Below are 16,364 nucleotides of genomic sequence, written 5' to 3' on the forward strand. Positions count from 1 at the left end.
TGTCCGCAATGTGCTGAAGTACAGTACTATATCATTAGACCATGCTCAGGGAGTATTTTTAGTGATCCTGTACTAAGTGGCCACCTGTATTAAGCAGCCAGTTCCTCAAGTCCTGAGGGTGGCTATTATGTACAGGTTTGACTGTACTTGGACCCCAGCAAGTAAATAGCTGATATTTCACTGACCATCCCCTATCCCCTGGGGGAGCCACTCCCGTATTTAGCTTGTAGGGAGATGTGCCACTGGACAGGGTACAGTATACCTTATTATAGGCAACGCTCCTGTTAATTAACGTTTTTGAAATTAACACAACTTAAATTAACACGAATTGAAGGTAAATCTCCTTCCCAATAAAGGAAATTAATTCGAGAGAGGGGACAAAATTTCAAAATGAGGGAAATTAACGCATCTGCTACACCAAAAAAAAAAACAGAATTTGTTGAGAACAGGAACCAATTTATTTTAACACTGTAAAGCTGACAGCAAATACGAACAAAATTCAGTTGAAGCACAGTAAATGATTTACTAATGTGAAAGATTGATGTGAAATGTAAAGGGCACAAATAAAATTTATTGTTTGGCTGTGTCAAGAATGTCTGAAGTGTGTCACATATTTGGGGGAAAATAATGGTAATTAACGTTGCAGAAACTTACACGCAACTTAATTAACAGAGTGGAAATTAATATTTACATAAATTAATGCAGCTTAAATTAATGTAAATTTCAAAAATTCACGTTAATTTCATGAAGCATTAATTTCCTATAGTAAGGCAGTGTTTTGGCCTGGCTGTCTTGAACAGGGCATATAATAGTATGTTTTACTTGGCTTTGTCCTAAACTGGGTCAGAACCTGTCCTAAACCTGGTATGGTTACACTATCAGCCCAAGATGTTTGATTTCTGTTAGATCTTTATAGATAATGTGACGGCATTTTGCAAAGCTAAGTAACTTATGAGCTTAACACTTAATGACATTTTGTATCGTTCAAGTGCAGAGACGCAATAGCTGGATTTTAGATCAATAAAACATGATTTCGTCAGTTACCTATCGCGAAAATCTCAGAGTCTTCTAGTAATCTTTTGTAGTCTGATGATAGTTTTGAATATCTAAAACGTTAAATAAAATATTGAACAACCTTGTAACACAACTTTGTATCATTTTATTCGTCGAAAATGCATAGTGATTTCTTCTTTTACAAGGACGAGATGGATAAAACGTAAGCCATTGTTTACCCTGGTGCTAAGATTACCATTAAAAAACGCACTTCTTTACAGTCTGTATGGTAACACAAGACTTTGAAAATGGCCGAAATATTGTGATCGGGCACGTCCATGAATGTTGATTGACATTTCAATATCATTCCGGAAAATTGTGTATATTTAATTGAAGAAAGGACAGATTTAGATTCCTGTTATAGTGCAACTACTTGAACCGGGCCACCTAGGAGAAAACTAACAATTAGAACTTATCTGAGAAAAATGGACTGCTGTCTGTTTAATGAACGCAAGTAAGGGTTCATTTGACATATACACTGGTACATGAATAATATTGACCCCTCTATGGCAAGCCGTTTGTAGCAAAATTAAATCCTTGCAATATATGTTTAATCCTTTAAATAACGGTTTTATTTAAAGATAGAAAAAGGCATTCAATCCAATGTAAATAAAACTTTTGGTTCAATTCAATCTTTAAATTTTCACGATTCAATCCAATACCTAGAATATTGATTCAATCCAATACCTAAAATATTGATTCAATCCAATACCTAAAATATTGATTCAATCCAATACCTAAAATATTGATTCAATCCAATACCTGGAATATTGATTCAATCCAATACCTCGAATATTGATGCAATCCAATACCTCAAATATTGATTCAATCCAATACCTGAAATATTGATTCAATCCAATGCCTCAAATATTGATGCAATCTTCCTGGGCCGAGCGCGGCCAACAGGAACGAGAGTAACTGAGCACTAGAGAGCACTGAAAACATGGCGGGCGTTTAGAAGTTGAGTTTCCTAAGTTTCTTGCAGACATCTTGGATAAAACGGAAATAATTTTTGAGAATTTTGACTCAGAAGTTGGAATCATGGAAGACCATTTCTTAAAATTCCTGTTGAGGTGTTCGAGGAACTTTGAGGACTAGGATTCATCTGGACAACGATAACAAAGATGATTGGAGTTTGGAGATGGACAATTCACAGAAGATTGACAGAGTATGGCTGAGAAGATATGAGGGGTTTCAACAGCTTACCTGATAAGGAACCGAAATCATTCAAGAGTATGGATATAATTTCATTGCAGGTTTCTTTAAGTCCATTGGGTTACGGGTTCAACGGAGAAGAATAAGAGAAAGGTTAGCAAAATTAGATCCCCAAAATACTGTCTTGAGATGGGGTGCGTAAATTCGCTTTGGCATCTGGATGGACATCACTCTCTGATCCGATGGAAAATACTAATTCGGCTGTATAGACGGATTTTCTCGGAGAATAATGTTTTGAAATGTAGTGCCAACAATAAAGCAGAAACAGTTCTTGAATTGTTTCTGGATGCCGTTAAGAGAGACGGAGAATTTTGGCCTTCGAGAGTACGAGTAGATCATAGTGTTGAAAACGTTGGTGTGTGCGATACAATGGAGCAGGTTAGAAGAGAGGAGAGGGGCAGCTTCACTGCAGGGCCATCAACACAACCAACGAATTGAAAGATTGTGGGGGGATGTTTCCGTTGTGCTTCCCACTTGTACTTTTACACTTTTTGTAGTATGGAATTGTCAGGCATCCTGGACACTGATAATTCAGTGCATCTTTCCACCTTACACTTAGTTTTTCAACCAAGGATAAACCTTGCTTTTTGCCATCTCACTGAAGTTTTTAACCACCAAAATGTAAGAACAGAAAAAAAACTGGTTGCCATACCAAATGTGGCTTAATCATATGATGCAGCCTGAAAACCCCCTTTCAAATGGAAAGTCATATGATTTTGAATACTATGGTGATGATCCTGATGGTCCAACTCCATTGGACAGTGATAACAATGTTCTAGTTGAAGAAATTGACCTGGGACAACATGATTCAGTGCAGTCATTTGTATTGGAAAGGCTAGATCCCTTAAGATAATCAAGTCAAATGGGAGTAGACATCTTCCAAGAGGCTCTAGAACTAGTGACAGTTAAACTTGGGCAACTGACAATTGCATAATACTACATGTGTGTGGGCTGGGTAAAGGAGATTATGGCCCTTAAAGTATTTTTGCAACTCAATTTACAACAGAAAATCTCACCCTGTATCAAGTAAATTATTTTCTCATCTTCCTTTTCATTGATATACAAAACTCAGAAACTGCTTGAATTACAGAATGCCTAACCGTTCTAGCAACACAACTAAACTGAAGAGAAATCAGGGCATTTGATAACTGCCATGTGCACTACTCTGCCTTGTAGATTTTTCAGGTGCTTATCAAAACAGATGTTAAAATGATAAGTTAATAATGATGGTGAATTTTAAGCTCGGTAATGAAATGTGAAGGTGAATTAATCAACATGACACGAGCGTGGGACAAAGAAAAATTCTGAGTCCCCGACAGGAATCGAACCCATGACCTCCCAAACACCGGGCGGGCGCTCTATCCACTGAGCTACGAGAACTCATGGAGAGCAAGGTCATTTAACTGAGTTAAAATGTTGCAAGGTTAATTTGTTATCTTATTTTCAAAAGTACCCAGGACACAAGACTAACCTCTTGGTGCACTGGCGTAATCGCTACTAACAGGACTCATGTCACTAGCCAAAACTAACTTTGCACCAGCCAGCCTTTTTCATACACAGCTTCACTGACTTTTTTATAAGAGTGGTCAATCTTGGACATTTCTTGTTGCATCTAAAATGTTAATAATAATCACTAAGAAAATTTCACTCCCACAAACACGAATCCTGCTTTTCTTGAATATGCTTATGTTCAATCTCTGATGTACCTTTATCAGTGTTACCACTTTCTTTTATCTCCCTTTAATAGTTAAATATTTATCATATGCTTATTAAGGCAATTATTTCCATGAAATCCACTCATAGTTTCCCTGTTTTCATTAGTTTCTATTCTCTTCAGTTTTACTTTGTCAGGATAATTCTCAATTTTGTTTTCATCCAGTAGACCAGTACTCCATTCCATCATGATTGTCACAATGGCTAGTGAAAGTGCAAAATCTACTATTCAAAACTGAAATGTTTGGCTAGTTGGCAGTAGTGTTAGCCTTGAGCCCTGGGTACCCGATAATGTTCACAACAAATTGGTGCCATGTTTGTCATAGAATATCAAGAAAAACATCGTTTTTAGGAAAGAAGTACCACATGTGGGTTAAATAATGCAAAACATGAGACAACAACATTGAAAAACTTAAAACACATTCCAATGTTCAATGATTGCTGTCTTGTGAAATGTAAAGGTTCTTATTTCAAAAATAACTTAAAGCCAGGTTTACACAAGCAGTTTTTGTGAGAAACATGTTTGACTGTGCACACGGCACAGCAAAAATTTTGTTTACATTTCAAAGTTTGGTGTGCCAGTAATGATTGGACAGCAGAAATATGCACAATACCAAAGACCAATGTGGTAGCAAAATTTGCCACAGTTTATGTTATTTGCCACAAAAAGCTAGCACACACAGTTTTTAATAAACAAATATGTTTGTCACATAAAAAGTGGTTAACTTACATCTACAAAAGCGGCAGTAATGGAATCTAAATTTTCCGTGTCCCTTGTGTCTCGGTTGTAGCAATGTCTCATTTACCTAAGCAGACTAATGGTTTGATCAAGAACTTCGGCGTGCACTTCTGCAACTTCTGAGTCAAAATTCTCAAAAATTATTTCCGTTTTATCCAAGATATCTGCAAGAAACTTAGGAAACTCAACTTCTAAATCTAGTTCTCCTTCGCCCGCCATGTTTTCAGTGCTCTCTAGTGCTCAGTTACTCTCGTTCCTTTTGGCCGCGCTCGGCCCAGGAAGATTGCATCAATATTTGAGGCATTGGATTGAATCAATATTTCAGGTATTGGATTGCATCAATATTCGAGGTATTGGATTGAATCAATATTCCAGGTATTGGATTGAATCAATATTTTAAGTATTGGATTGAATCAATATTTTAGGTATTGGATTGAATCAATATTTTAGGTATTGGATTGAATCAATATTTTAGGTATTGGATTGAATCAATATTCTAGGTATTGGATTGAATCGTGAAAATTAAAAGATTGAATTGAACCAAAATTTTTATTTACCATTGGATTGAATGCCTTTTTCTATCTTTAAATAAAACCGTTATTTAAAGGATTAAACATATGTTGCAAGGATTAAATTTTGCTACAAACGGCTTGCCATACCCCTCTGTGTTGCATACACTCTACAGATTCAGTCCAAAATTTAAGATCGAAACTAACCAATCAATAATTGACAAAATTTCCTGAGAGGTCCGCAACAGTTCACACTTTTGTTGGATTTCCATATTTGGAAATAAACCTATTGTTTGTTTCAATGTTATTGGTTTATTTAAGAAAAAGATCGGTATCCTTTGTTCTGTAGTAACGTTCTGATTGGTTTACTCTTTTCCAAGCAGCCCAGTTTGAGTAGTCGCACTGTGAGACATCTCATGATTACAGCAGAGCTTTCTCTATATGTTTCGGGTCAATATCCTTCCAGTCAGGCAATATCTTAGGTAAGTGTCCTAGCTTGGTATCTAGTAATGGAATCACGTGATCTGCCACAAAACGGTTCCCTTCTTTAGACAAGTGTAGCCCGTCACTCAGAAACGATTCCCAGTTCTGGTAACATAACAAAACAGTAGCAATTACATGTAGTTCTTGAGGTACAATTCTGTTGCAACAATTAAACAACCTACAAGTAATATATCAAACATGAAAGACCGTGTTTGAATACATTTCTAAAAAACGAGACGAGAGCTGAAAACACGATGCGTAGCGGAGTATTTTTGAACTCTCTTGTACAAACCTGGCAGTTTCTTTTTGACTTATCGAGTTTTTACTTTTTTCTGTTTTCATCTAAAGCCCTTACCAAAAGGTAGTAGACGCAAGTGGATGCAAGTTGAAAACTTGGGTCAACCTGCCACTCCATTTGGCCAGGCCTTGCATGCACTTGTGAAGAGTTGCGATGACTTGCCATCACTTTGATCAAGATCAAATTTGCATGCTATTCACCATTTGGCCACCAATTCAGCCACTTAACCCAAGTCAACGCAAGTTGAGAGACATCCATTCATTGTTAAAGCAACCTATTAGCCAATGAAATACAGTCTTGGAAGTCATGAAATGTTTTGTTTTTGTTACTTGCAACTACTTGCGAGTCTGTTTGGCCAGGGCTTATCTTAATAGTATGTATTGAATTATTCTGTAAATGGCAGAGATAAATGAAATAAAAGTTAAAAGCTTACTGGCTGCTGATGGAATAATGTGTAAAGATCTACAACATCCACTCCAATAGACTTTCCCAAGTCAGCACATCTTGATGCAAATAATTTTACTCTTTCATCTGATAAAGACATTGCACATCCTAGACACAATAAAACATATTTTTCAGCATATAATAGTTCAAGTAAAACAATACCATACACATTCTGTTTGTATCTCAAGATAATTAAATGTGACAATAATAATTAACTACAAAAAAAAATGCCAAACGTGATCAAGACCATGATGCTTCAACAATGGGTGTAACTATTTATTGAACAGAATGATGACAATGTCTTTAATCTCTTGCAGACATCTAACCCACACTCCTAATGCACCATTTTTAACAGACAACAATTCTCTTCAATCATACACATAAATATCTCAACTTAACATAAACGAGTAAACTTAAGAGAAAAGATTTCATCCAACTTGCAGTTTATCACATTGAGGCAGGAGGCAAAGTGGAAAAAATTTCCCCCACAATAGAGTAGATCCATGTTTCAATGATGATATTTAAATTGACCAAGATTGTTACTTCAAGGTCACAGAGCTCAGAGCCATTTAATAAATATATTGGGTGTAAAATCAAGACCACATACCTCATTCAACATGTTTTTCATCATTTCATTATTGGTTAGGTTTGGGGAGATGGGAGGGGGTTAATTTTGCAAACTATTCTGTCCAAATGTCAAAGTTTCTAAACTTAATTAAAGTGAAATATAATCTTTAGATCACCCCCTCCTCCCATTTCAATACAGAAAGAAATGATACATTTTGGCTTTAGCACAAATTTGATATTGACTCTGGGACTTATAGGGGATTTTATTTCTCTGTTCATTCTCACCAAGATCAAGGAGGAACCAAATTCTGTGTTGCACCTGACCAGGGTTGTCGTAAAAATGCCATATTTAAGAATTGCCTTCTTGATTAGCATAATACTATCATATGGTTGCTTACCCATTTCACGACAACGTTTCTCATACATAACTTCTGATATTGCCGGCGGTGTTAGTAAGATAAGTTGATTTGCTGCTATCCCATCATTCATGAATTTTGTTAAGATGTCAGTCAAGTTTGTAACATACTGTTCAACAGAGAGTCCTCGTGGATCAATGTCTTCCAAGACAGCGTCATTAGAGCCAAGCAAGATGACTGCTGCTGCAATGCTACCTTTGGGACTGTTGTCACATTGAAGGACTTTGGGTAGAATCAGTTTGCTGAATGCCGTAGTATATCCACTAAATCCACGATTAAGAACATCACATTTCCTATTGGAAATAGTCTCCTTATCAGTACCAAAAAGATCTGTCTTTAGATCTGTTGTTAACCTGGGGAAGATCTAGTAGGATTTGGCTGAACCCCCTAAATTAAACATGGCCCGAGACCCCTCTCCCACTTACCAGGTAAAAAGCCTTACCAGTTGGAAATGTTAAAGGTACCTTAAAAATTAATGATAAGTTTTGGAGGAAAAACACAACCGCTATCTCCTTCAAAAATGTGTTGTAAATTAAAGTTTTAAAACTCTCCTGATTGCTAAATTGTTCCCCTAGAAGGCTGTCATGTCACTTTTTTCCAGATATCTTGCTAATTTCTTCTTCCCTGCAGCTATTTTGGGACTGTGCTTGGTCAATAATATTTTTGGGTACCTTAAGGTTATGGACGAACATTACTATTATGATGGGGCCTTGGACAATTTTCTGGGGCACTAAATGTTTTTGCCTGCCTAAAGGTTGTGCATGAATTTGTAAGGTGGGCAATGGCTTGAGCAATTGAATCTGTGAAGAGGATTTAGATAAAGTTTTGAACAAATAGATCTCTTTGAGTGATAGCTGACTCAGGGAGCACACAAATCAACTATCACATGATATAAATCTCTAGCTCATAATCTAATTGTTAAATAGAAATACTTGAGAAAGTTTGGAGATTTTGAAAAAGCTGTGCTGGCTCATGTTCCCACAGCATTTCTCGTCCTCCTAAACTTCCACTCATGTTTTCATAACTCGATAGAATTACAGAGCAAGTTTCCTATTTCTTAAATAAAAAGTGAACTTCCATTGACTACTGACCTCTGGAAGTGACCTACTGCTGTTGCACCCCATCCTCCTTCGCTAAACGATTCCTGTTGGATTTATAAGTTTCAACTCAAATTCATGCAAATTGCCCAGATTGTACCCACAGGGTGGTGTTACAAAATACCTAGTTAAATAAAAACTGTCACATTCCTTAAACCAAAATGAAACTGGAGTTCCGCTGTTGAAAGTTTTTCTTTTTTGAGTGCTTCAATTTATAATAGCTCATCATTAGTGGTTAAAAATACCAACTCTACTGTGTTATTTAGACAAAAGGTCAACAAACTTTTTCATTTGAGGTTTTTATATGTAAGCTTGATTTTGTGATTTTTTTATGTACTTCTTAATGGTAAAGTTTTGTAAAGTTTTAATTGTTTTCTTACTTTTTAAGTTTTACAGGACCCCTTTGATAATGGATTTATCTTGTTCAAACATTCGTTTTATTATTTTTATTATTATTGAAAATTATATTATGTGTTTACTGAGACAATTCTTGCACGTCCAGTGGTCAAGAGTGGCCCTTACTTGGTGTAGACGACACAGCTGACATAAAACAGTAGAGAACAAAAGGACAGAAGAATGAGGAAACAGGTTTGGCTTAATATAGTTGATGATGTAACTTGGAAAGCAATGCTAGACAACTTCAGGCAATATTTGCAGAACTTGAGAAATTGTGGTGACTTTTACAATAAACCCCAAACCATCGAGTTCTGAAATTTCAATTGGGTTATTTAGGGCGAAGACATCGACGAACTGGGCAGTTTTAAAAAACGTGATCTTACGAACTGTCACGCCCCTGGTGTCACGCACGCGCGTGTTATGTTAAAACATAACTCTAAATCGCCGGTGAATTTAAACAAGGAAGTCCTTGGTTGCACTCCAGTTTTAAGCAGTTTATGATATCATTTCTATGTTTTATGATGGTATAAACTGTGGAAATAGATTGATTAAGGAAGGCTTCATTTTTACTGAATCGATGAAATATTTAAAAGCCCATAAGCTACCGCTACGTGGCTAATTCACTAATTTGCTATTACTATTATTAGAAGTGATCAAAAGCTACAATTGGAGGTAAAATTTATTTGTGAGGGTATACGAGTTACTGTAGATAAACTACCTGTCTTGTGATTTAATCTTTTATATGACTCCGAACGAAAATCGCCAAAACGAATAACTTACTTGAGTAATGGAATCCCCGAATAAAACCAGCTTGGGAAACAATTTTTCCGCCATTTTGACCGTGACCGAAACCGTGAGAGGTCTTGTAAGACTGGTGCCTAATTGATGGTTGTCCCGCCCCAGTCTCTATCGAGACTTCCCCACTGGTTAAAGAAGTCAAAGACAGACCTGGTGAATTATTTTGCCCTCCCTGGTGCAATTTTCCTAGGCTCTAAAGCTCTTCTGTTGTCTTTTTTTAAAAAATCCCCGGTCAGCTTTTTTGTCCTTGTTCTTGGTCGTAGAATGGGAGGGGCCGGCGGGCCCACCCACCCCAAAAATTTTGACAGACACCTTTGGCCAGCGGCTGCTCTCTACAAGCTTCTCTTTGAAAGAGCTCAGTGGCTCATAGCTGCGTCCATTTTGGATTAAAAGAGCGTGAAATTTATTTCTTTATGGTTTCCACAAAGAAAAATCAAGCCTTTATTTAACAAAGTCCTGAGAGACCAGAGCCATCTCTACCTGAAGAATGAAAACCATTATCAAAGAACAGATAACAAAAAGACGCTGCTTTAGAGACAGTATCTGGCCTGCAAAGCAGCAGGAACGTCGAGTGGGACTATTGTCTCTATTCGTAAGGAGAATTAATCTCGCTAAGAAGGCTTTGTATGTCATCGCTATACGCCCGGGGTAGGGGGACTCCAAACAAAAAGCAGGGGTTATAAAAGTGGTTTTGGTTTGTCTTGGGGTGTTCAGCCTCAAAAGGTCCACAACGGGAGCATTTGTTGTACCTTTTAGGGTGTTGTGCCTAAAACTGACAATATGACAGGAGATAGTGAGTTGTTTTAGAATTGGTACCTGTACTTCTTAGGGATGAAAACATTTCAAGCCACGCGCACAAAACAAGTTGTCGGGGTTCTTTTCAAACGTTTTGACGAGCACCCCAGTCCTTTTCATATGGTCCCCCCGGGGCTTTACGTTCCCTTTCCTTTAATGATCCGAGGTACACAAGTGTAAAGTCTATCGATTCTGCTAGATAGGTCCCGCTTGCCCAAGTTGCATCAAGTAATCAAATAAGGATAAAATAATAAATTGTAAGAAAAATGTCTTTGTGGAAAAGGGTCTGCCCCATTTAAAGAGGTACTTTTTTGTATTTTTTTATCAGAGACCTTCGATTCAGGGGCCTTTTTCTCGAAGGACCCGAAAAGTTTTCGCACCCGGAAAGCCATATCAAAATCTTAAACCTTATGATTACAAAGCTGTTTTATTCACGTATTCTTAATATGAACAGAGGTTCCCTTCATACAAGAAGTTTCAGGCGTATACATTCTCCGTTTTTAGATACAGATGAACTAAAAATGGCTTTACGGGCCCGAAAAAATGAGTTTCCGGGGCTTTCGAGAAACGGGCCCCAGGTCTTTTATTCAAGTTCATATAGTTGATAGTCGTTACTTTTAAAGTAAAAGAACTTTGAAAATGATCAAAACTGATTTTAAAGAAGAGAAAAGGCAAAGCTTTTACATTCGTTTTTTAACTTTTCAGACATGTCAATAATTGCTGTTCTTTAAGACACATCTGGAGGAAAAATGAAGAATGATTGACATTACGACATGCTTTATTTCTTGTTTATGTTTTTGACTGCTATGTTCTCGTCACCAAACGTCACCAGGCTTTTTCTTGTTTCGTCGGAGTCGTCGCTTCTAGCCAATGAACCTGACAGGATAAATCAATCCTAACTAGTCTTTGTGCTATTGCTGTTGACTTTCCTCTCGAAATTCGTCTTCATTCAGAATATGATATGTAACTTTCGAATGGAAGGCCAGCAAAAGTCTTGGTTAAGCGGACGAATGATGATCTTCGGGCTCAAATCTGACCTAAGAGAATCATAAAAACGAATGGCATTAACAGTTAGAATAAGCGAACATTTAACTGAACATCTTTCGAAGTGAAGCAAAGCTAGTTTATGATGAGAAAAGGTGGTGAAGATTCCTTCAAAGTCATTTTTTCTAGTTCACGCATTCCAGCGGAAAAGGGGTTAGTCAATGAAACGGAAGTTATCAGAGTAGAAAATTTGTGAGTAAAGGAAGAAAATGGATATTCCGCATACCCCCCTGTGGATAGGCGGCTCATGCCAAGTTCCCTTTTAATACACCATACTATAAACAAGTAGGCTCTTTAGATTTACTCAATGTGTGGACCTCCTTTCTTTTTCCCTCGTCCCAGATTAAAACCCACGTGTATATCATCCCCCCGTGAACACATAACGGCATATCACCTGCACACGCTTCGAATCTTTAGATTCTTTTTCTTTTTCAGATTCAACGTGCACGTGATTCAGACCTGAGTAGTAATTTTTCTTTTGTTTTTTTTTTTTGACATCGAGTAGTCGATTTTTTTATTTTTTTTTTTTTAACGTTTTCTCTGTGCATAAATGACTGTAAACCAATTTACCATCACTGTTGATTCAATCATAAGGTCGTCTCTGTCACCACTTTCCTTCTTTCGTACACAGCAATACCACGTGAACATCACGAGCACAATTAACAGGACTCCTGCCACTGGAATAAGAATCTTAGCCAAGAGAGGCAGAGGAGTACCTTTAAAAAATGGATTCGATCGTTACATACGGGAGACTATTGATTAGCTAAGAGAAATCATCAACCCTTGATCTTATTCTTTGGTCTTTCAACTTCAGTAGGAGTCAAAGGCGCACTACGGTGACGAACATGAACGTTTGCTTCCTGAGACATATGTTGAAGCAACGAAACGTCAAGTGTGTTTTTTTTTAAATCTCATTTTTTTTTACGACATGCGTTGTTTTGTCATGTTTTTTTTTTTGACCCCATCGTACCTTTTAGTCCCACTGAAGGTAGGAGAATCAATATCTTTCCCCATGAATCCTTCCTGACCAATTTCTGTTATTTATTTTTTAAAGTTTGCGTTCGAACCTACTGGCCCATCACTTTACTCCAGTCTTCGTAGCACAAAGCAACCAGGAGTATTTCTTCATCCCATAAATGGGATGCTAGTCCATCGCAGGCCAGCATTTAATTTGCCAGTATCACTTTGGACACGAGTATAAAGTGAAGTGTTTTAGCCAAGAACGCAACACAATGACCTCAGCTAGGGTTTCAACCAGGACCACTGGCTTCGTGTCCAGCAATAGCCATTTGATGACCGGGTCTTAAAACAGTAAGATCTTAATTACGTTCGCTATGCTTTGCATTCAATGCCATTATTTCTCCATGGTAGGCCATGAAAACATTCATATGAATATAGTGAAATAAAATTTCAATGCTAGGGAAGAGAGATTAATCGAGGATTGCTTGCCTTCATCCGGTAGAAAGCTAAGGAGACTATTGAAAATAGTGACCATTAAAAACTGGAATAGTTACAAACTCCGCCCTGTTCTCCGAGGTACAAACTTTGATTTCATTTCTTATCACTGATATATTACCTGCTGGTGAATAGTTGCGTGGAGTATACCCAGAGCCGGTGATGCCAGGTGGAACTACGTTTTAAAAGAAAACGTATGATTTGTAATGTGGTAGGACATTGCAGCTTAAAGTAAAATGGACAATGACAATTAACTTGGAGGAGGGCTTTTTTCCTTCAGTCAAAATTAAAGCGCGCTTCTACTGATGAGGCAAGGTTATTCTCAGATACAACCAGTTTTGGATCGGAAGACTGCTGCTTCGATTTGATTCGTGGAATTAGTCAAAATGCACATTTAGAAAGTCTGATACACGTAAAAATTATTATTATTAATTACTATGTATGTTATTACACTTTTTTATCAAGAATGTGTGGAAACAATATCATCAGATTTACCGTACTTTCAGGCGTAGAACAACTTGAAATCTGGATTCCTGTGGTACGCGATGATGGACTGAACCTCAGCACAGATGCAGAGAAATTTGCAAGTTGCCAGTCTGTGGCACCTGATGATGGACGCAATGTCAGTGTGGATGCAACTAAACTGGCAGTTTGGAAATCTGTGGTACTTGGCGATGAACGCAATGTTGGTGTGAACGCAAAGGAACTTGTACGTTGGAAACTTGTGTCACCCGAAGATGGCCTTATTTTTAGTGTGGACACAGATGCACTAGTTGCAAGTTGAAAGCCTGCCTCAGCTTTTGATGGTCTTAATCTCGGTGTGCTTGTCCTTGAGCTGACAACACCAGCTGCGCAAATCGTGATTGATCAAAAAGAAAGAGAAAAGCGTTACTAAATAGAGCAGTAGTGGTCTTCAGAGTTTTGAAGATGGTAAAATTTTTTTTCTCTTTTCGCACTACAAGTGATAAACTACCTTAAATATTTTATCGGGCTACGTAGATCAATTTGTTCTTCTCAGCTAAAAGAATTCTTTGCCTAAAACCCTACACTATAATTTTCCATGAGCCACCATAACTGAAGATTATCTAAGAAAGAAACACGACGATTATTTGACAATCGTCAAAGAGTAAGAAGTGAGGACGGAAAACATTTGATGTGTTTTCAGAGTCAAAAAATCGTTTTCGAATTTCTCTGGTGTAGTGTGGAGCGGATCTTACATTCTACCAACAGAATCTTTGGATTTTAACTATATTGGTTGCACTGTCTGTCATTTGCAGTTAAATTTTATGTATAGAGGACTTCCCATACATCAACCGGCAGCTCCAGCAGTCGCTTTTACTAGAATCTGACTAATGACATTGATATGAGAATAGAGTTTTTGCATAGTTATAACAATAATTATAATTATGAATTATGATTATGATTACTGATAGCAAATATATCAAAAAAGGGTAAGTTTTCATCTTACACTCTTCAATATGTTTTAGGTTCAAAGCTTTTAAAACTTGAAACTGGGAGAAATTTAGGCTCCCGAAATTAATGTGATTTCAGTTTCTACAAATTCTTAAAAAGGCCACGTTTAATCTTTAAGTAAGAAATTGATTATAATATTATTGCCTTGAAGCAATATAGCTCTTCTCTCTTCCCTTATTTTAAATAACTTAAATTGCTTTCTAGGACAGCAAGCCCTAAAGCTGTTTACATAAGTATTGAAATTGATGATTATCAACGTTATTTAAGCAGACGAAACCTCAATGTTGGCAAATTTCACTCACTAACCAAAAAGACGACTAAAATCGCGCACGCGCGAACAAAAAACAGATTTCCTGGTTAATGGGTACACATATCAGTGCTAGGTAATTATTTAATTGGAATTATATTTAATAAACAGATCACGCTTCTAGAACTGTTCCAGTTCGTGACAAAACGATCGATACACTCAATAAGTAAAGCCTTTAGGGTTAGGGGTGGGTTTGAAGGATTCAAAATAATCAGTTTTCGGTCTCCTCTTTTAATTTTTCAAAAGACATATCCGCATTGAATTTTCATCTTTTATTGTGGCTCTTACTTTCGATCATTTCTTGGAAGTTGTTCCTTCAGTGCCTTGGCATGTTTGCCTAAGCGTTTCTCTATCCGCTGTTTGTTTGTTCTCTTTTTTTTTTTTTTTTTCACAAGAACAGCAAAGTCTGCAAGTACTGCTTTTTTCACTTAATTGTTGAATGGACTCGTTGATTTAAAGTATATTTGCGAGCTGAACGATGAGCGAAGAGGAAAAATTACAACAGAATACGACCTACCCAAAAGCAGTGTGAGCTGTAAAGTCAGAGTCCTAAGTGTCCTCATCTAGTCGCGACCTCTGTAGTTTATGTACAAAATTCTGTATCACAGTTTGTTTGCGAACTTGATTCCAACGTCAAACTTGCTGCTGGCACTATATTCTTGACCGGAAAGCAAAAATACAAAAACAATATAATTTGAATAAGACATCGCCACATTTCCATAGCCTGCGGTAGCTTGTGGTTTTGAGTTATAACATAATTGACGACTTTTGTAATGAACTGTGCGATTTAAAATAATTAAGCTTTATGTTATCACTAGCTCAATCGGTTGATGAATTTCAGGAGAATTGTACTGCTGAAAACAAATGTTTAATTTGAAACAAGGCAGGTGTTAACATTAACGAGATGTACCGTCGATTATGTCATTGATAAATAAGAATTATTATCACTTGATCATGAATAAATGCTTTTGCTTTCTTTTGATTGGCTGAGAGGCCACTTAGTTACCTGCAAAGCATCTACATCTCTTGTTGTTTGCCTTGGGGATGTTTCACCTCGCTATCACAAATTACTTTCATGATGTGGGTCCCATGCTGAGTTTTGCTGTTTTGTGCAGCGCGAGATCAGAGTTTAGTTAATGATCACTGCGAGCACTCAGACACTTAATTTGTTTTGCACCCTTGAAGATCCTTGGCTAGCGATTCCGTCTCGAGGGCGCCTCAGGTGATCGCGTGTTGTGTATAAATTTCCCTGCCCAACCTCTCGAGTTGTTTCCTGCTCTGGCTGTTGACAGCCAGTTATGCTGGTGAAATTAAGGCCTGTTAAGGGCTAATGTGTTTTTAAAAGTAAGCGTTTTCGTCTCAACGAAATCGAAGCAAAATATTTTCGCCCGCGCTAACGTTTTCGTTTTGTTTTCTTTTGTCCAAACTAATTCGTTTTCATTTGAAAACGCATACTGTCTCCCCTTTTTCGCCTATCACCCACTCTTAAAGGCCCGAAAACGCTGATGGAAGGGACAGTATATGACGCTTTTTTGGCACCGTTTTCAAAAGCCTCCGTTTTC

General features: G+C 37.3%; 2 protein-coding genes and 2 long non-coding RNA genes across 5 annotated transcripts; 1 reads left to right on the forward strand and 3 right to left on the reverse strand.

Moving 5' to 3' along the window:
• Positions 1-1,136: 1,136 nt before the first annotated feature.
• LOC110068028 (isoamyl acetate-hydrolyzing esterase 1 homolog) lies at positions 1,137-9,790 on the reverse strand. Of its 2 annotated transcripts, XR_016201635.1 has the most exons (6): positions 9,711-9,790; positions 8,529-8,581; positions 7,420-7,730; positions 6,444-6,562; positions 4,712-5,817; positions 1,137-1,865 (listed from the first exon to the last, which is right to left on the reverse strand). XR_016201635.1 is itself a non-coding variant. In XM_020775391.2 (5 exons), the coding sequence occupies exons 1-5, from the start codon at positions 9,762-9,764 to the stop codon at positions 5,650-5,652; spliced, it is 705 nt and encodes a 234-aa protein (XP_020631050.1). In that variant the 5' UTR covers positions 9,765-9,790; the 3' UTR covers positions 3,291-5,649. The 2 variants fall into 2 exon arrangements, 1 of the variants encoding a protein (XP_020631050.1); XM_020775391.2 differs by lacking the exon at positions 1,137-1,865 and having other exon boundaries at positions 3,291-5,817.
• A 1,493-nt stretch (positions 9,791-11,283) lies between these two features.
• LOC149104329 (uncharacterized) lies at positions 11,284-12,221 on the reverse strand. Its single transcript, XR_016201659.1, has 2 exons — positions 12,138-12,221; positions 11,284-11,560 (listed from the first exon to the last, which is right to left on the reverse strand). It is a non-coding gene; the product is annotated as an uncharacterized LOC149104329 (long non-coding RNA).
• Positions 12,222-12,812: 591 nt separating this feature from the next.
• LOC149104330 (uncharacterized) lies at positions 12,813-15,803 on the forward strand. The gene is made up of 2 exons (XR_016201672.1): positions 12,813-12,878; positions 13,529-15,803. It is a non-coding gene; the product is annotated as an uncharacterized LOC149104330 (long non-coding RNA).
• On the reverse strand, positions 12,867-15,395 carry LOC110068092 (uncharacterized). Its single transcript, XM_020775462.2, has 3 exons — positions 15,320-15,395; positions 13,523-13,870; positions 12,867-13,197 (listed from the first exon to the last, which is right to left on the reverse strand). The coding sequence occupies exons 1-3, from the start codon at positions 15,363-15,365 to the stop codon at positions 13,043-13,045; spliced, it is 549 nt and encodes a 182-aa protein (XP_020631121.2). The 5' UTR covers positions 15,366-15,395; the 3' UTR covers positions 12,867-13,042.
• Positions 15,804-16,364: the final 561 nt, after the last annotated feature.

Source organism: Orbicella faveolata, unplaced genomic scaffold, assembly GCF_042242905.1.
Source record: "Orbicella faveolata isolate gen_17 unplaced genomic scaffold, um_ofav_v1 contig_34, whole genome shotgun sequence".
Classification (NCBI taxonomy): Eukaryota; Metazoa; Cnidaria; class Anthozoa; order Scleractinia; family Merulinidae; genus Orbicella; species Orbicella faveolata.